At 40.9% G+C, this 20,565-nt stretch overlaps 1 protein-coding gene across 2 annotated transcripts; it reads left to right on the top strand.

Annotated features, from left to right (window-relative positions):
- The first annotated feature begins 1,537 nt into the window (after window positions 1-1,537).
- Window positions 1,538-17,225, top strand: LOC146546967 (NACHT, LRR and PYD domains-containing protein 3-like). 2 transcript variants are annotated; one of them, XM_085264015.1, is made up of 13 exons: window positions 1,538-1,639; window positions 3,581-3,815; window positions 3,967-4,008; window positions 6,345-8,139; window positions 8,801-8,974; window positions 9,084-9,251; window positions 9,519-9,692; window positions 10,113-10,286; window positions 10,515-10,688; window positions 10,909-11,082; window positions 11,341-11,496; window positions 15,810-15,856; window positions 16,024-17,225. In XM_085264015.1, the coding sequence occupies exons 2-13, from the start codon at window positions 3,581-3,583 to the stop codon at window positions 16,551-16,553; spliced, it is 3,843 nt and encodes a 1,280-aa protein (XP_085120141.1). In that variant the 5' UTR covers window positions 1,538-1,639; the 3' UTR covers window positions 16,554-17,225. The 2 variants fall into 2 exon arrangements, with proteins under 2 accessions (XP_085120141.1, XP_085120142.1); XM_085264016.1 differs by lacking the exons at window positions 1,538-1,639; window positions 3,581-3,815; window positions 3,967-4,008 and adding an exon at window positions 4,908-5,044.
- Window positions 17,226-20,565: the final 3,340 nt, after the last annotated feature.

The raw sequence follows: 20,565 nt of genomic DNA, 5'->3' as shown, positions 1-20,565 counted from the left end.
AGGTGGTGAGGGTGGGCAGGTGCTTCTCCAACAGCATCACCATCAACACAGGAGCACCTCAGGGATGTGTCCTCTCGCCACTGCTCTACTCCCTCTACACTTCAGACTGTGTGGCCACCCATGGCTCCAACACCATTGTGAAGTTTGCTGACGACACAGTGGTGTTGGGTGCCATCTCCAACAACGATGAGACGGCCTACATGGATGAAGTGAAGAATCTGGCATCGTGGTGCCAAGACAACCACCTCCAGCTGAACGTCAGCAAGACCAAGGAGCTGGTGGTGGACTTCAGAAGGGGTCAGCACAGAGACTACAAGCCCATTATCATCAATGGAGCTCCAGTGGAGAGGGTGCAGTCCTTCAAGTATCTTGGTGTCCACATCTCCTCAGACCTGACATGGGCTGCCCACATTCAGGTCCAGACCAAAAAGGCTAGGCAGCGCCTGTATCACCTACGACAACTGAGGAAGTTCAGGGTCTCTCCAAAGATCCTCAGGATTTTCTATACAGGCGCTGTGGAGAGCATCCTCACACAGAACATGACATCGTGGTTTGGGAACAGCTGTGTGAAGGACCAAAAAGCTCTCCAGAGAGTGATCCGTACAGCAGAACGCTGCTGCAGGATTGCTCTCCCCCCGCTTCAGGACACCTACACCAGGAGATGCCGGACTAGAGCAGCGCAGATACTGAAGGACCCATCCCATCCTGGCAACAAACTGTTCCAACTTCTGCAATCTGGTAGAAGGTTCTGCATCATCCGGGCAAGGACAGAGAGACTCAAGAGGAGCTTCTATCCCCAAGCCATCCGTGCCCTAAACACACACACCCGCCCTCTCACATCATCTATAATTGATTGAGTCAGGACTCTTCCAGACACTAAACCAAGGCACAATGTACATTTCAATTCCTTTAATTTTAAATATGTTTATATTGTCTATCCTGTAAAATAGTCAGATGTCTATTCATATTAATGTACAGAATTCACCTGCTTGCTGCTACTACTGCACATTCACCCAGTGTATATACTACATATATATATATATATATATATATATATATATATATATATATATATATATATATATAATGTTCTTCCTCTACACCCCCCCCCCCCCCCCCCAATTTTTTTGCACATGTCGAGGAGCGTGTCAGGCTACATTTCACTGTGTGTTATACTTCTATAACTATGCATGTGACAAATAAAGAACCTTGAACTTGAACCTTGAACTTGAACTTGAACTTGAACATCTTGTGGAGAAAGACAGGATGCTTTCTTGGTTAGAATCAGATCATTCACATCTAAATAAGTAGACCAAATAACAGTGAGAACATTTCTCTCTATATATCTGCTTAATTTAGGAGAAGAAACAGTTTCATCAAACTAGTGCACTTCCTGTTGTCACAGTCACATGTCTATTAGTGGTTCAGTGTTTGTCCCATATATGTGGTGAAAACAGGAAAGGTGGTTGCTAAGCTGTTGCTATGTGCTCTGATGTCACACAGACTATTGAGGAGTAGGGTATAAAACAAGTGGTCACAGAGATAACTTGAGTTTCTTCTGATCTCCTGAAAATACAGAGTGTCTTCATCCTTTCATATCTTGATATTATTTTGGCCATGACACGTCTTAAGAGAAAAGGTAAGTGACCTCTTTCTAACATGCCCTTAAGTGTTACCAGTAAGGTAACTACGTCCCCCAGGAGGGAACATAGCTCATATTACTGATTATTATTACTGAGATGTAATCGAAAATGCTATCCACTTAGCCTTTATTTTTTAGTATAACAAATAAATTCAATTCAGTTTTCAAAAGTGTTATATTTCCTAATGCCACTTTAGTATAAATGACAAAATTTGCAAGACAGATTTTTTTTTTTACTTGTGACATAGCAAATAGATAACAAATAGGAAATGAGCTAAAACTGCACGATAGTTCCCCAGCTTCACTGCTCACTTAATGCAGGATAAGTGAATCTATTATTATATATTTGTTAACTTATAGGTTATCCTTATTACTGCAAAGGCCAGTCATTCTGCAGCCAGCTTTTTGACTAATCCATAACAAATATCTCATTCTATAGATTTGAAACTACATAGGCATTCTAGTAATTACATTATTATAGTTATGATTTATTAACAATAGGTTTGGAATACCTCCAGTTTAAAATCTTAAATTAAAATGATACTCAGTATATTAATAATCTACCTAATATTTGCCCACTTAATGCAACTTGAGAGATATTTTTTTGGTTTGACAGTGTATATTGAAATCTATCTAGAAAAAAAAGTATTAACTAACTTAATTAAGGTGTCGCAGATGAATACAACAAAATAAAAGCAGTACCGATACCAAAAAAAAAAAGATTTAATCATAACACACCCAGACCCAGGGAGACCGAGTTAACGATAAAAACAATCAAAAAAATAACGAGAAAAAATGAGAAAAACCATGAAAACCATGAATTTCACACCCTTGTGGTCCGGTACCAAACGACTCATGGACCGGTACCGGTCCATGGTTGGGGACCACTGATGTAACAGAACTAGAATGATTTTTGGAACTGTGTACATAAATATCTTATGCTTAGCCTGTCCCACTCTTGTCTCACTTCAGAGATTTATCCATGTGACTGTACAGCTGTTGTCCAGCTTTGATTGCCGTGTAATCAGCAGTGGTGACACAGGGTAACCCTTCTTTAGGTGCAGGGATAGCTCAGTAGGTAGAGTGGTCGCCCCATGATTGGAAGTTCGGGGGTTCGAATCCACTGAACGGCTACCCTGCGGTAACTCTAAGCAAGGTACCGTCCCTGCACACTGCTCCACACATGTTGTAAGGTTTCACTGAATTTACAAGTTATTTGAGTAATAATTGCAAAATACTTCTTGCAATGTCTCTGTCAGTTAACAGCTAACAATTTCCTTTAACATTTTTTATATACAAATCGTTTAGAAGACCAACTGTTCCTTTCCTAAAATTCATGCTATCACTTGCATTTCTAGTTTATTACTTGGTAATTTTTTTTTTCCACATATTTGATTTTCATCTGAAAAAGATGGTGTACTTAACTCAAGAATGGATATATTAAATGAAAGTTCTCTAATGGCTACGTTAAATTCAACAGGTTTTTCAAGATTGGTCTTATTGGGGGCGATTGTGGCTCAAGAGTTAGCAGTTCGTCTTGTAATTGGAAGGTTACAAGACGAACTGTCGTTGTGTCCTTGGGCAAGACACGTTGTGTCCTTGGGCAAGACACTTCCCCCGGTGCCTACTGGTGGTGGTCAGAGGGCCCGGTGGCGCCAATGTCCGGCAGCCTCGCCTCTGTCAGTGCGCCCCAGGGCGGCTGTGGCTACAATGTAGCTTGCCATCACCAGTGTGTGAATGTGTGTGTGAATGGGTGGATGACTGAATGTGTAAAGCGCTTTGGAGTCCTTAGGGACTAGTAAAGCACTATACAAATGCAGGCCATTTATGATTAATGTAACTGACCATACATCATATTTAAGTCAAAAGACACTTGCAGCTGCTTTGTAATATCAACAATTCTGTGTATTTCTCTTTTTGTATTCTTATATCTCAAAGATGGAAATACCTGTTAAGGAGCAGCTACTGCACATTCTGGAGAATCTGGGAGAGGTGGAGCTAAAGCATTTCCACTGGTACCTTCAGAATGCAACAAAAGGTGATTTTCCATCCATCAAAAAGTGCCATCTGGAGAACGCAGACAGACTGAAAACTGTAGATTTAATGGTGCAGACATATACTACTGACCATGTCATTGAAGTAGCAAGGACAACTTTAAAGAACATGAATAAAGGTAAGTTTAAAAAGAGATGTGAAAACTCCTTAGTTCACACTGTTAGTGTGACTTTATATCTTTCCTCTGCAAATTATGTTTGAGGAAAAATAACCTGTTTATATTGTCTTAAAGTATAGATTTCCTCTCAATGTATACTATCCTCCAACAGGAAATTCCTCAGCCCAGGCATATTTATCACTTTCATCACAAGGTAAGCATTCAGTGGTTTGTGTAAGGGATCAGTGGTAAGCGAGGGGACGTTGTAGCCTCAGTGTGCATTAATTTAGAAGGTCAACATCAGCTATAGTTAAGCTGCGCCTACAACTCCAAAACATCATCAAAGGTTAGATACACCTTCTCGTTCAATGTTTGTCTTTTTTTTTTTTTTACTATTTTCTACATTGTACATACATACTGAAGACATCAAATACATGAAACAAGATATCTGGAATTATATAGAAAAGAAAAAATTGATAAAGAATTCTATGTCTTATGTTTTAGATTCCTCAAAGTAGCCACCCCTTGCTTTGTTGACAGCGCTACAAACTCTTGGCCTCAGTTTTATGATGTAGTCAGTGTTTCTTGCCTTCTTAATGGGGTTGGGACTGTCAATTGTGGTGTTGCAGAGGTCAGGTTGGTACACAGCTGACAGCCTTTTTTGACAACTGTTAGAATTCATACTTTGGCAAGAACCAATCAGCTAAGTGAAGAGAAATGACAGTCCATCATTACATTAAGAAGTGAAGGTCAGTCAGTTCAGAGAATTGATATAACATTGAATGTGTCCTGAGTACAGTCGCAAAAACTGTCAAGGGCTACGACAAGACTGGCTCAAATGAGGACCGCTCCAGGAAAGGGAGACCAAGAGTTACCTGTGCTGCTGAGGATAAATTCATCTGAGTCACCAGCCTCAGAAATAGATCCCACACAGAGTTTCAGTAGCAGACACAACTCTAAATCTGTGCTTTTGATCTGATGGGTCCAAGTTTCAGATCGTTGGTTGAAGGTCAGGACTTCAACTAGGCCACTTCAAAGTCTTCATTTTGTTTTTCTTAAGCCATTCAGAGGTAGACTTGGTGGTATGTTTTGGACCATTGTCCTGCTGCAGAACCCAAGTGTGCATCAACTTGAGGTCAAGAACAGATGAAAATCATTCATGGTTCCATTTATGACAGCAAACCTTCCAGTTCCTGAGCCAGCAAAACTGCTCCAGAGAGTCACACCATCACCACCATATTTTACTGTTGGTATGATGTTCCTTTTCTGATATTCTGTTACTTTTATACCAGATTTTGATGACATTCCTTCCAAAAATTAAACTTTTGTCTTGTCAGTCCCCCAGAGTATTTACCCAAAAGTCTTCTGGAAAAAATGAGAAAAAACAAAGTTTTTTCATCTTGCCATGCAGGCCATTTTTTAATGTTAAGAGAGGCTTGCATTCTTTGGATATTGTGTGACCTGTTGGATGAGTTATTGCTGCGCTCTTTGGGTTATTTTGGTCAGCCGGCCATTTGTGGATAATAGCTGTCACTGTCATTTGCTGGGGTCCTACAGCTGTAGAAATGATTTTATAACCATTTCTAGAATGAGAGATCTTAAGTACTTTGTTTCTTATTTGTTTCTGAATTTCCTTGGATGATGGCATAAAAAATTACAACAACATGATAATTAAACATAGACAAACTACAGTTGTGGTCAAAACTTTACGTGCGCTGATCATTGGTAATGGATAGCATGGAAATGTTGAGCTTTCAAATGAGTTATTTGAGGTGTTCTTTTCCAGGGTGGAATAATTGCATACTATACAATTTAATTAATTTATAAAACAAGAATTGAGTGGACAAGTTTGAATTTAATTTGGATTGCCTCTGATCCACACAAGCTGAAAGTATACATACAGGATCAAAATATCCAATAATTCCCACTGATATTTGGTTAAATATCCATAAGCATGTTGTACCTTAACCAGACACTTGTGGTTGGTATCAACACGCTTTTGGCTAGGTAAAGTTTAAATAAATTATTTGGTTTCCTGATACTGGCCTGACCATAACAGATTTTCATTTGTGTTAAGGCCAGGGTTTTGGAAAGATATTCCTCTGCAACACAAGTTGATCAGTTTCATGGTTTTCTGAGGAGAGGAGGAAACTCCTTATGTCATTTTTGTGGGATAATTGTTATAACCAAATGATATTGCTTACAAAAGTGTTAAGCCCCTTACCAAAACAAACAAACAAACAGGAAAAAAAGGAAAAAGTGATTCACTGAATTTTGTTATGAAACTACTGAGGCAAAAATTAGGCTGAGGATACAAACTATTTCTAAATCTCAGAATGTTTCAGCTACTCATCTGCAAATAACTGGCCAGTAATAATTCAGAAACAAGATGAAACCAGGAGCACTCACAGTCAGCAATCCAACTGACAATGTGTCCAGAAACTTATAGTGTCATAGTCTGGGGGGTTTTGTGTTGTTTTGAATTGTTGAATTATTTATGTAAAGTGCTCCATAACAGACAGTGTTGTTATCTGCTGTTTATTCATTTAGAAGTTCTTCAAAAATGTCAGCCCAAACTGAAGGCTAGGCTAAAGGAGAAATTCCAGTCTGTATTTGAGGGGATCGCTAAAGCAGGAAACCCAACCCTTCTGAGTCAGATCTACACAGAGCTCTACATCATAGAGGGGGGGACTGCAGAAGTCAATGATGAACATGAGGTCAGACAGATTGAAACGGCATCCAGGAAACCAGACAGACCAGAAACAACAATCAGACAAGAAAACATATTTAAAGCATCACCTGGAAGAGATAAACCAATCAGAACAGTGCTGACAATGGGAGTGTCTGGCATTGGAAAAACTGTTTTAACACAGAAATTCACTCTAGACTGGGCTGAAGACAAAGTCAACCAAGATATCCACTTCATGTTTCCTTTCACATTCAGAGAGCTGAATTTGCTGAAAAAGAAAAAGTTCAGCTTGGTGGAACTTGTTCATCACTTCTTTACTGAAACCAAAGAAGCAGGAATCTTTGATGACTTCCAGGTTGTGTTCATCTTTGATGGGCTGGATGAGTGTCGACTTCCTCTGAACTTTCAAAAAACTGAGACTGTGACTGATGTCACACAGTCCACCTCAGTGGATGTGCTCCTGACAAACCTCATCAGAGGGATCCTGCTTCCCTCTGCTCATGTCTGGATAACCACAAGACCTGCAGCAGCCTATCAGATCCCTTCTAATTGTGTTGAAAGGGTGACAGAGGTCAGAGGGTTCACTGACACACAGAAGGAGGAGTACTTCAGGAAGAGATTCACTGATGAGGAGCAGACCAGCAGGATCATTTCCCACATCAAGACATCACGAAGTCTCTACATCATGTGCCACATCCCAGTGTTCTGCTGGATCACTGCTACAGTTCTGGAGGACATGCTGAAAACCAGGGAGGGAGGACAGATTCCTGTGACCCTGACTGAGATGTACATCCACTTCCTGGTGGTCCAAGCAAAAGTGAAGAATGTCAAATATGATGGAGGAGCTGAGATGGATCCACACTGGAGTCCAGAGAGCAGGACGATGGTTGAGTTACTGGGAAAACTGGCTTTTGAGCAGCTACAGAAAAGTGACCTGATCTTCTATGAGTCAGACCTGGCAGAATGTGACACTGATATCAGAGCAGCCTCAGTGTGCTCAGGAGTGTTCACACAGATCTTTAAAGAGGAAAGAGGACTGTACCAGGACAAGGTGTTCTGCTTTGTCCATCTGAGCATTCAGGAGTTTCTGGCTGCTCTTCATGTCCATCTAACCTTTATCAGCTCTTGTGTCAACCTGCTGGAAGAACAAAAAGCAACCTCAAAATGGTCTAGATTGTCACTAGGGAAAAAGAATTTAAAATATCTCCACCAGAGTGCTGTGAACAAGGCCTTACAGAGTCCAAATGGACACCTGGACTTGTTCCTCCGTTTCCTCTTGGGTCTTTCACTGCAGACTAATCAGCGTCTGCTACAAGGCCTGTGGACACAGAAACGAAGTAGCTCACAGACCAATCAGGAAACAGTACAGTATATCAAGAAGAAAATTAGAAAGGATCTGTCTGCTGAGAAAAGCATCAATCTGTTCCACTGTCTGAATGAACTGAATGATTGTTCTCTAGTGGAGGAGATCCAACAGTCCCTGAGTTCAGGAAGTCTCTCTACAGATAAACTTTCTCCTGCTCAGTGGTCAGCTCTGGTCTTCATCTTACTGTCATCAGAAGAAGATGTGGATGTGTTTGACCTAAAGAAATATTCTGCTTCAGAAGAGGCTCTTTTGAGACTGCTGCCAGTGGTCAAAACCTCCAAAAAAGCTTTGTAAGTAAATATGTAATCAGCCCTCTGAAATAGATGGTAGAATTGCCCATCTTTCACTACTTTTGAATTTCTCCTTTAAAAACTGTTTACCTTGACTTATTTGGTATTCTTATTTTCGGCACAACCTCACATATCTTTTGTTGACTTACTGTATTAACACACAAAAACCCCCATAAAATGGCAGTAGAAGAAAAATTTCCTGTCTAGCAGAAGACAGAGGGGGAATGTACACAAGAGGTATATCACTCCTCGTGTTTCCAGCTGGAGACAGCATTTGCATTTAAATCTGCCTTTTGCGGCTTTTGGCAGCAACTGTGACATTCAGTAGTCCCCTTATTGTTTTGTCAAACAAAACAAAGGAAAGAACATGACTATAACACTTACCAACTACACTACAAACTAACTATGCACTCAAAATATGCTAAACGTGATCTCTCACATCCCAAAACTCACTGTTGTCACTCCCACAACTTTCCTCTCTTCCTAAGTAACCAAATGCCCAGGGTTGCCATATAAGGTTTTGTTTGGTCTATGTGATTTGTTTTTACACCAACAGGAAAGTGGTTATCATGGGTATTTTTGTTTGTTTGTTTTGTTTCTTGCTTGCAAGAACTGTCAGCTAGTGCGTACTATGCTTTTACTTGTTTTTTTTTATTTCCAGACTGAGTGGCTGTAACCTCTCAGAGAGAAGCTGTGAAGCTCTGTCCTCAGTTTTCAGTTCAAAGTCCTCCAATCTGAGAGAGTTGGATCTGAGTAACAATGACCTACAGGATTCAGGAGTAAAGCTTCTATCTGCTGGAGTGAATAGTCCAAACTTGAAACTGGAAACTCTCAGGTCACATTCTCGTTTTTTGTTTTTTTGTTTGTTTATTTTTTGTGTCTGTGTTTTTTAATCAGTTGACAAAGATAACCAGTAAGTTTTTCCTGTGTTTAAATTTTTTCAGACTAAGTGGATGTAACATCTCAGAAAGAAGCTGTGAAGCTGTGTCCTCATTTCTCAGTTCACAGCTGTCTAGTCTGAGAGAGATTGACTTGAGTAATAACAGCCTGCAAGATTCAGGAATGAAAATTCTGTGTGCTGAAAGTCAGTACTGGAAACTGGAAACTCTCAGGTCATATCAAGTGATAGTCTCTTATTCACCAGCTGACATAAATAATGAATTGAGTTAATTTAATCTATGTGTCATTTTAGCTTTGCATTTGTAGTATTTCAATCTAAATCATAGTGTGCTAACACATTTTTGTGTTGTTAACACAAATCAATAAGAATGCCAGTGTAAAATATTGTTAAATCTGTTAAATCTTATTGCAACATGAATACACTTGAACACCAATATTACTTTTTTTTTCATCTTGTTTTCATCTTCATAATTTTTCAGACTAAGGGTCTGTAACATATCAGAAGGAAGCTGTGAAGTTCTGTCCTCAGTTCTCAGCTCGCAGTCCTCTAATCTGAGAGAGTTGGACGTGAGTTATAACAGCCTGCAAGATTCAGGAATGAGGGTGCTGTCTGTTGGAATGATTTCCCCACATTGTAAAGTGGTAACTCTCAGGTCAGAAAGACAATATTTTGATATTTAATAATAATAATAGTAATGGATTGGATTTATATAGCGCTTTTCAAGGCACCCAAAGCGCTTCACAATACTACTATTCATTCACTCTCACATTCATACACTGGTGGAGGCAAGCTACAGTTGTAGCCACAGCTGCCCTGGGGCAGACTGACAGAAGCGAGGCTGCCATATCGCGCCATCGGCCCCTCTGGCCAACACCAGTAGGCAAGTAGAGTAAAGTGTCTTGCCCAGGGACACAACGACCAGGACAGAGAGCCCAGAGATCAAACCGGCGACCTTCCGGTTACAGATGCGATTCCAGTTTATAAGTTTACAGAAATAATCAATAATCTGCTGTAAAATTAATAAAGTTTTGACTTTCTGTTCATATATTCCTTATTATGATTTTTTCCACAGACTAAGCGGCTGTAACCTTACAGAGAGAAGCTGTGAAACTGTGTCCTCAATTCTCAGCTCAGTACATTCTAATCTGAGAGAGCTAGACCTGAGTAACAACAACTTGCAGGATTCAGGTGTAAAGCTTCTCTCTATTGGAATGAAATGCCCACAGTGTAAAGTGGAAACTTTCAGGTCAGATCAATCAACATTCTCATTTCCTTAACTGATAAATGTAATCAATAAGAACTGAAAAAAAAATTAAGTCAGCGTCATTTTCATGTTTTTGCATCTTTGTAGTTTCAGTATTTCACCTTAAGTCACAATAGTCTGCTACAACTTTAACTTTAACTTCTTGAACAGCATGTAAATACTGCCTAATGTTGTCTTTTATAAATGCAGCATGTATCTTTTTTTTTTTAGTCTGAGTGGCTGTAACCTCTCACTGAGGTGCTGTGAAGCTCTGTCTGAAGTTCTCAGCTCACAGTTCTCTAGTCTGACAGAGCTGGACCTGAGTAATAACAATCTGCGAGACTCCGGAGTAACGCTTATGTGTGCTGAAGTGGAGAGTCCACACTGGAAACTGGAAACTTTGAGGTCATAATAAGTAATAAGTAGCATTAGCATAGGTAACATGGAGAGTACATAACTCTGTGACAATATGTCCATGTGTTGTTTTATCTTTTCGTTATAGTCTAAATGATAGTGAACTGCCTTGCTTCTACATAAATTGCATAAATACTGCTAATTTGCTGATCACTTCACTGCACCATGTATGCCTTTTTAAAGCAGTGTGCTTTTGTACATTTTTTTCTAGACTGAGCATCTGCAACCTGTCAGAGAAAAGCTGTGAAGCTCTGTCTTCACTTCTCAGCTCAGAGGCCCCTCGCCTGAGAGAGCTTGACTTGAGTAACAATAACCTGCAGGATTCAGGAGTAAAGCTATTGTCTGTTGGATTGCAGAGTCCACATTGTACACTGGAAATTATTAGGCTAGTATTTAGAATTTTCTAACTTTATCTTCAGGTTTTTCCTGACACTAGAAAACAGAATAAATAGAAACAACAGAATTTCCATTTAAAGAGATTTTAGATTAGCCAGAAGTACAACCACTGCTGGGCCTTCTTCTTGAAAGAGTCTATAGATGAATGGCATTCTTTCAGGAAAAAAACAAACAAACAAAAGAAAACTACTAAATATATATATGTGTGTGTGTGTGTGTGTTTGTGTGTGTGTGTGTTTGTCTGCAGTCTGTCAGGTTGTTTGATCACAGGGGAAGGCGGTAATTCTCTGGTTTCAGCTCTCAGCTCCAACTCCTCCACTCTGAGAGAAGTGGATGTGAGCCACAATCATCCAGGTGACTTGGGAATTCTTTCAGATGGACAAAAAGATCTGGACACTCTCAGGTATGGTGAGAATATCTGATAAAGAAGGAAGTGCTTAAAACTTTTTTTAGACAGACCTCTGTATGTATCTCCCTCTGACCCTAACTAATATTAGATTAATCTCTCTATAGAAGAGGACCTTTAATATATTATTCTAGATTAGCACAAAGTCTTGAGGCAGGTGAAATGATTTAAGAAGAAAAAGATCATTCTTCGTATCATAAAATCTGACTTGAAATCCATCACTGGGCAGAGTCACCACACCCCTAGTTTATGGCACCTGTGTGTAATTAGCTGGCAGGCTCTTAAGACCAGCGTTCTCAAACATTCTTTGCCGGAATGTCAGCTAACCCACCTTCTCAGAGGATTGGATCTTGTTGTCAGCAAACTCTCTTCTTCCCGTCGCTGGCTTGTTTTCTATTCTCGGCGCTACTCACCTGCCTGCCTCCCTGCCCAACACTTCACAGTGAGAGTGAGCTGTTTTTTTCCCAGCCAGCTAAAGAGACTATTGCCTTTGGACTTTGCTGCGGCACACGCGGTGTGATTCTTGTTTTCTTGTTTCGACAATTATTGTGGAGATTGTTCTAGCCAAGCCTCGTGTTTCATAGCTTTGTTTAAATTCACAGCATCCCTAGTAATAGTTTGTCTTCTAGTTCTTGCCAGTCACAGTGTGTATTTCGTTATAGATTCTTAGTACCTTAACATGAAGCTTTGCATTAGTTTAGTAGGTAGTTTATATTCAGAGGTCACGTGTTTTCCCTCTCGCCCTTAGTTCACGTGTAGTGTTTTGTTTCATTCACCTCTTTCATTGCGTGCCAGTTTTGAGTGCCAAATAAATTGTTCGTTTGCACTATACCTCCGAGCCTCCGTGTGGTGTCTGCATTTTGGTCCACTTACCTGTGCTTGGCTGCCCAGTCATGACATTTAGTTCATTTTTAAACTTCTTTAAAATTAATTAATTTATTATTAATAGTCTCCCTATAGGAGATTTTTTTAAAAAAATTAACTGTTTAATAAAAACCATTTATGATGCATTCTGAACCCTACAACGCATTTTTACAGCATACCTCCTAGCATGGCTGACCAAAAATACAAAGTGGCAGCTTTACATGTGGCATACCTGCTGCTTCTATACAGGTTGGGCCATTTATATGGATACACCTTAATAAAATGGGAATGGTTGGTGATATTAAAATCCTGTTTGTGGCACGTTAGTATATGTGAGTGGGCAAACTCCTCAAGATGGGTGGTGGCCATGGTGGCCAATCAGAAGTCAGCCATCTTGGATACTACTTTTGTTTTTTCAATAGGAAGAGGGCCATGTGACACATCAAACGTATTGGTAATATCACAAGAAAAACAATGGTGTGCTCGGTTCAACGTAACTTTATTCTTTCATGAGTTATTTACAAGTTTCTGACCACTTATAAAATGTGTTCAATGTGCTGCCCATTGTGTTGGATTGTCAATGCAACCCTCTTCTCCCACTCTTCAAACACTGATAGCAACACCGCAGGAGAAATGGCAGTACAGGCATCCAGTATCCATAGTTTCAGGTGCTGCACATCTCGTATCGTCACACCATAGACAATTGCCTTCGGATGACCCCAAAGATAAAACTGGCCCACGACGACCAATCCACTTTCCAGGAAACTGTTCATCTAGGAATGCTCGGACCTGGCACCCATAATGTGGTGGTGCACCATCTTGCTGGAAAAACTCAGGGAATGTGCCACCTTCAGTGCATAAAGATCATCATCATGTAGCAATTTCAAATATCCAGTGGCCTTGAGGTTTCCATTGATGAAGAATGGACCCACTATCGTTGTACCCCATATACCACACCAAACCATCACTTTTGTTGTTCCAACAGTCTTGGAGGGATCCATCCAATGTGGGTTAGTGTCAGAGTAATAGCGGTGGTTTTGTTTGTTAACTTCACCATTCACATAAAAGTTTGCCTCATCACTGAACAAAATTTTCTGTGTGAACTGTTCCAAATTTTGTTTTGCCCATTCTGCAAATTCGGTGGGCCGATCTGGGTCATTCTTGTTGAGATGCTGCAGTAGCTGGAGTTTGTAAGGGTGCCATTTGTGAGTAGCTAATATCCGCCAAAGGGATGTTCGACTAATGCCACCCTCCAGTGACATGCAGTGAGTGCTACGCTGTGGGCTCTTGCTGAATGAAGCTAGGACAGCCACTGATGTTTTTTCATTAGTGACAGTTTTCTTGCGTTCGCATTTTGGCAAATCCAACACTGAACCAGTTTCACAAAACTTAGCAAGCAGTTTGCTAACTGTAGCATGGGAGATGGGTGGTCTCGTAGGGTGTCTTGCACTGAAATCTGCTGCAATGACCCGGTTACTGCGTTCACCAGATATCAACACAATTTCGATCCGCTCCTCACGTGTTAACCTCTTTAACATGTCAATGGCTTAGAACAAAGAGAAACTTGTAAGTAACTCACGAAAGAATAAAGTTTCATTGAAACCAAACACACCATTGTTTTTCCTTTGACATTAACACTAAGTTTGATGTGTCACATAGCCCTCTTCCTATTGAAAAAACAAAAGTTGTATCCAAGATGGCCGACTTCTAAATGGCCACCATGGTCACCACCCATCTTGAGGAGTTTGCCCCCTCACATATACTAATGTGCCACAAACAGGATTTTAATGTCACCAACCATTCCCATTTCATTACGGTGTATCCATATAAATGGCCCACCCTGTACATTCCACAGTGCCAGGATTCCCAGAACATATGGCCATAGAAGTACAACAACAAAACAACAAACTGGTTCAGATCCAAGAGGCTGTTCCTCCCACTCCAGGTCTCACTGTCATTGCCCACATGCGCATCGAAGTCTCCCAGAAGAGCAACAGGTGGAGCACCCTCAAGTACCCCGCCAAGGGACTCCAAGAAGGCTGGGTACTCTGAACCGTCATTGGGTGCATAAACTTAGATGACAGTCAGGACCCGTTCTCCCACCCGAAGTTGCAGGACACAAACCCTTTCATCCAATGCGAGAAATCTCAACATACAGGCAACAAGCTGACGGGATACTAAGATACCCACTCCAACACACTGCCTCTCACCAAGGGCATCTCCAGACCAGTCCAGCCCCTCTCTAGGAAACTTATTCCAGAGCCCAAGCCATGCCTTGAGGTGAGCCCAACTATATTTAGCCAGTACCTCTCAACCTCATGCACTAACTCAGGCTCTTTTCCAAACAGAGAAGTGAAATTCCATGACCCAATTGCTAGTCTTGGTAGCCAGGGATTGGTCTGTCAGGGCCTCCGTTCCTGGCTGCCGCCTGACACACATTGCACCTGACTAATACATGTGGCTGGTGAATGGCATGTCTGGATTATTCCCTCAAAATTGATGCACCACTTCTCTAAATTTTATGAGTCAGGAGACCTAAAGGATCATGATGATCATACAATATCCTTCCCACTTGAAATGTTCTTATTATAAATGCATTGTTCATTAAAATGGTGGAGCCGTGCATTAAATTATATATAATAATAATAATAATAATAATAATAATAAACAATTCTCCTCTCGCCACTGCGGGCAGTCTATTCTTCAAGTTTGGGTCCTCTACCAGAGCTCTGGGAGCTTCAGGGTCCTGTGCAGTATCTTAGCTGTTCCTAGGACTCCGCTCTTCTGGACAGAGATCTCAGATCTTATTCCTGGGATCTGCTGGAGCCACTCGCCTAGCTTGGGAGTCACTGCACCTAGCACTCCGATTACCACTGGGACCACTGTATTCATGTAACTCCCTCTGCTGGGGTTACTTGTGTAGTAGTATTCCAACAGTGCCCTGTTTTCATCTGTTGCCCACCAATGCTGTCTTGTTCAAGTAGCCACCTTCACCAGGGGGTACTGGTTCCCCAACACCTGATGCAGACCTTGTTAATCCGGGCGATGCCCGAGCCGGTATGACTTCATATCTCTCATGTCTGCAGTAGGCTTGATTTAGCAATGGGGAGGGGGGGGGGGGGGGTCTAGCCTAGGCATGCAGTCTTCCTACTATGCTATCCAGTTGCTATATATATATATATATATATATATATATATATATATATATATATATATATATATATATATATATATTTAGAATCTTGTGTGACGACAATCCCACAATGGAACAGAAAAGGTAGAAAAGGCCAAAGGGTACACTTTGACCCTATAGATTGAAGTGTATTGGTGAAAATGTTGGACTGTTCCTTTATCAGTGTCTAACAGTATGTGTATGAGAGCGATATAATGTCCATGTGTGCATGCTGATAGAGAGTCTTCTGGTCTGACCCCTCTGTTCCTTTCAGGGTGGAGCCTGCTGGAGTCCGTTGGTTGACACCAGGTCTGAAGAAGTGTAAGTGTGTTTTTAATGTGATTTATGAAAACAAAGCAGCACACATTCAACCATCTTCACATCACTTATTCACATCTGGGATGTCAGGTGTCATCATCAAAGTGTCAATCAATGAACAGATGATGGATCAATAACTGCAGCTGGATTGTGTTTGTTCTCTCCATCAGATTCCTGTCAACTCACAATCGACACGAACACCGTAAACAGAAAACTCCAACTGTCTGACAACAACAGGAAGGTGACACATGTCGAGGAGGTTCAGTCATATCCTGATCATCCAGACAGATTTGATGGTTGGCCTCAGCTGCTGTGCAAAGATGGTCTCACTGGTCGCTGTTACTGGGAAGTCGAGTGGAGAGGAAATGTTGAGATATCAGTGAGTTACAGAGGCATCAGGGAGAGAAGAGGTGGGATTGTCTCTGTTTTTGGATTTAATTATCAGTCATGGAGTCTGAGCTGCTCTGAGGATGGTTGTCAGTTTGTCAGGCACAACAAGATTAAAACACTCATCTCCTCCTCCTCTGTCTCTAACAGAGTAGCAGTATATGTGGACTGTCCTGTTGGCACTCTGTCCTTCTACAGAGTCTCCTCTGATACTCTGATCCACCTCCACACCTTCAAAACCACATTCACTGAAACTCTTTATCCTGGGTTTACAGTCTTTCCTGGTTCCTCAGTGAGTCTATGCCAAGTTTAGTTAGAACAACACTGTTGAACAGATAGTTCAGTCTTTACATGTCTGTCTCTTCCACTCAACATGTTTTCAGATTCATGCTGATTGATTCTTGTTGATCAACCAGATGATATTTTACATCATTAAAAATGGATGATACGTTTGTTCCAGAATCAATGTGTTGTTTTTCTGTCATTTCCCACATAAAGTTTCATAGTGAATATCAGTATGTTGTGTAGCTCAAGCTCAGCTCACTACGGCAAGCAAAAGAATTCGAAAGATACCAGCCTTTTAGGAAATCTGCTCCAACGAGACAGACTCTCACGCTGTCTATTAAATATCATGGGCTGTTCAAGTGTACCACACATATTAGTAGAGTAGCGCGTACTGTTGAATTGGTTATCATGCAGAGGTCAACTCTGTAATTCATGAGTTTGGTTACCTATTTAGTATACAATGAATTGATAACTTTTTTTTAAAAATAGATTTTTATTAATTCTTTAAATGTTATTATGAGCAATATTCTTAGCATGATGTTTTCCTCTTTAGGCACAAGGGATCCAGTCAAGCGTAAAAATATAGCTTAGCACATTTTCATTTGGCTTTCTGTGCCATTAAACATCAACAAAGTTACATTTTTGGAAATCAGACTTTCAAGTTTAATTGTTAATAAATGCATAAAAAAGTATAATTGTCTGCAATATGTTGGATCACAGTTGGATATATATGTTGGAATGTAGTCAGTGTAAAAATATTAAAGACATTCAGCATCTATCACGCTTCTGTCGTTGATGATGAACTCTTCATTGATGGTGATTTATCGCCCTCGGCTGGTCAGAAGTTGAACTACATGATGTCAGTTTAATGAACACCGATGGCTTAAGTGTTTTTAAATCTGCTTTTTATTGTTTGGGGTTCTGCTCCACAAGCCTGAGTTTCACAATGAAATCAGTTGATGTGAGTTGGAGAAATGAGTCATTTGAATCAGTTTAACCACTCTGTCATCATCATAGACAGAATCAAGTTTGATATCAAATATATCATTTTGATCTTGAAGGAAATCAGTGTTCTTCTTTGGTGCTCTATAGATTCTAAAAAAAAGGATACTTGGTTTTGTTTGTAAATCAGCAGCTAAGTATTTCTAACTGGGGCACCATCTTCTGTGAGAAAGGTTTACACAAGGAACATTCAATTTGATTCATTTTCACTCATTAGATTATTATTATTTTTTTGTTTTGTTTTTTGCCTGTCCCGTTTGGCTCTTTTGCCATCAGAATTATTGTCTAAAGGCAAGGAAAGATGGCCAATGGATTTACTTTACCAAATTGACCATCCCAGCCTTGCCGTAATGGTCCATTTGATTCACCTTTTATTGTTTATTTTATTTTCACTTGCTGAATACGGGACAGACTTGACTGGGGGAAAGAAGGGGAGAAAGAAAGAGGGAAAGAAAAACAGCTGAGAAGAGGGACGGGGGAGAAGGGCAAAAAACAAAAACAAACAGAATGAGCAGAAAAAGAAAAAAAATGCATATATCGATCACCAGGATCACCTGTTGCAGGCACGTGCAGGGGGGGGGGGGGGGGGGGGGGGGGCTAGAGGGGCTTGAGCACCCGCCCCTTTCCTGATGGGTGCCCAAAGTGCCCTTTTGTTGAGGCAACTTTTTTAAAAAAAATATTCTTTTTTTTTTTATGTGTGTGTGCGTGCGGAGTCCTGTCTGTGCCCCTCAACAATAATATTTAACTATTAATCACAGTTTTGCTAAATAAAAGGATCTGGCTTGCATCAGTCACATGATCACATTTAACCAATGATCGCCCTTGACGGCAGAACGCGCTGGTTACGAGCCGGGAACGAGCTCACAAAGAGCACGCGCATTTTTAGCGGTCCGGAGCTGTAGGAGAAACACAAGTTAACTCAGAGACACAGACTGATGCGACAAAACCAGTAAGTAGGTGTACAGCGTAAACTGTAGTGTATAGCACCCAGGAGTATCAGCTTATTACGTACACGTTGGTAAGTTGTCTTGTGGCAACTGACGAACTGAAACAAACGAGTGTGCTGTGTGTGCAGCAGCGCGACAAACATTACCTGTCCTTTTATTAACTGCACAAGTAGTGCTGGTCATAGCTGCTGGCTACCTGTGTAAGGCTGTCATGGGTCTGTAGCTCTGTCACCGTTTTAGGGAACATATTTAGTTTTAAAGTATTTAGAAACATATTTAGTTTTAAAGTAAGTTTCCGGGCTTTTCCTGCCTTTCTGGAGGGATTATATTTCACTAAAAAACGATCTAATATGCATGTCCACATAATAATTATTATAATTATAATATATTAAAAAACACAAGCTGTATTTTAAAGAACATACATTAAGAAGCAGATTATATTAGATTTATATTTTAAATAAGACAAAATTTGGATTTTACAGCAGTAAAATTATTGTATCTCTACAGTCAAAAAATGTAATAAGCTTTGCCCCTGCACAGAGTGGATAGTGAAACAAATGGAATCATCATAAATACATTATTTCATATTTATTACTTCCCCCTCCTCATTGCTTTATTATTGTAGCTCTAGTAATAAATAATAATGTAAGGATTCTGGATCAGCACCATGATGCCCATAGTATATACAGTATTCTGAAGAAGGTCTAAAATGTCACTGTGTGTGCGTGCATGTGTGTGTTTTATTTAGATGGATTTTTAAAAAAAATATTACTCATGATATAACATTGTCCAGAAATGCCTGGTAAGGACATGAGGAGGAAACAGCAGGAGCTGTGTGAGGCTACTAAAGGCAGGGCTATAACATTTTTCTGTCATCATTTTATTATAGATTAAGTGCAAGAGTTGTTAGGTGTGGATAATTAGATTATAGTTTATTGCAATAGAAAGTTGTACCTTGTTCTCACATAGCAAGTGGAGAGTGACATATGAAATGATGGGATGGAAGGAAGAAGAGAAGCAAAGAGTGATTCACAGGCAGAGCCTAAATTATTTCTCACAGTTTTTTGTTGCCTTATGGTTCCAAGCGCTGTCACCAATCTTTGCATTTTGTTATTATCTCATGACACTTGTTTAATCAGCTACCATCTCTCCTATGGACTTTTTAATGTCTACAGTCTCAGATCAACACAGCCCTTCCCTTCCCATATTAGATTCTTGATGAATGTGTGTTGTTGTTATTCAGCCTGGTTCAATGTGCCCCTTTTTAACTTTGAGCACCCGCCCCTTTAAACCTCTCTGCACGGCCCTGACCTGTTGAGAAAGAAAAAAAAAAAACAAGCAGAGGAAAACAAGAGTAATAGAATAAACAACATCACAATGATATATGGGAATATGACAGTAAATACTAAATATTAAACATTATTGTGCAGCACATAAGATCAACAGAACACAGTGGGCTTTGAGGTAGGAGCCAAAAAGGGTGTAGTTTGTGGGTGTGATCACCCGTGTGTACACCTGTGAGCATGGACGCGCTTGTTTTTTTTAAACGGTTCCTTCATGTAATGATCTGCTAGAGGGTGTGGGGAGCCACTGCCCCGTCCTCCAGGGCATGAAGCAGGTATGGAGGAGATCAAAACTCCAGACCAAGACAAGAGACCAAGGAAGACCAACAGAGGGGCAGCCGCGCCACTGTCCCAGAAAGAGCTGAGGAGAGTCCCAGATGAGGGGTCACTCAGCAGCCGCGGAGCAGAAGCCAGGGGGGGTTGCAGTGATGCGCCCGTGAGCTCCGCCGGCTGCCAGCTGTGCCTGGGTGACCGAGCCCCAGGCCAAGAGGCCGGGGGCACCCCACCTCTGAAGTGGCCCGAGCGAGCCCCAGGCTCCAGGCCCCGATAAGCGGCCGCCAAGGAGTGAGCCGGTGTGTACCTGGACGCCCATCACCAGACACAAAGAACCACCAACGCACCGATGTCTGAGGGAGTCCGCCACCGGCAGGGGAAGTGGTGGTGGGGGGAGATAGGCCTCCAAACCTTGGAGGGCCTGAGATGTCCCCAGAGAGGTGGCATCTGATACCCAACCTGACATATAGACACA

This window comes from Mchenga conophoros, linkage group LG23 (assembly GCF_057382185.1).
Source record: "Mchenga conophoros isolate Kocher_MC1m ecotype Shallow Benthic linkage group LG23, M_conophoros_male_GT1.1, whole genome shotgun sequence".
Taxonomy (NCBI): domain Eukaryota; kingdom Metazoa; phylum Chordata; class Actinopteri; order Cichliformes; family Cichlidae; genus Mchenga; species Mchenga conophoros.
Note: the sequence above shows the minus strand (reverse complement) of the source record. Positions and strands in the feature narration are given on the sequence as shown.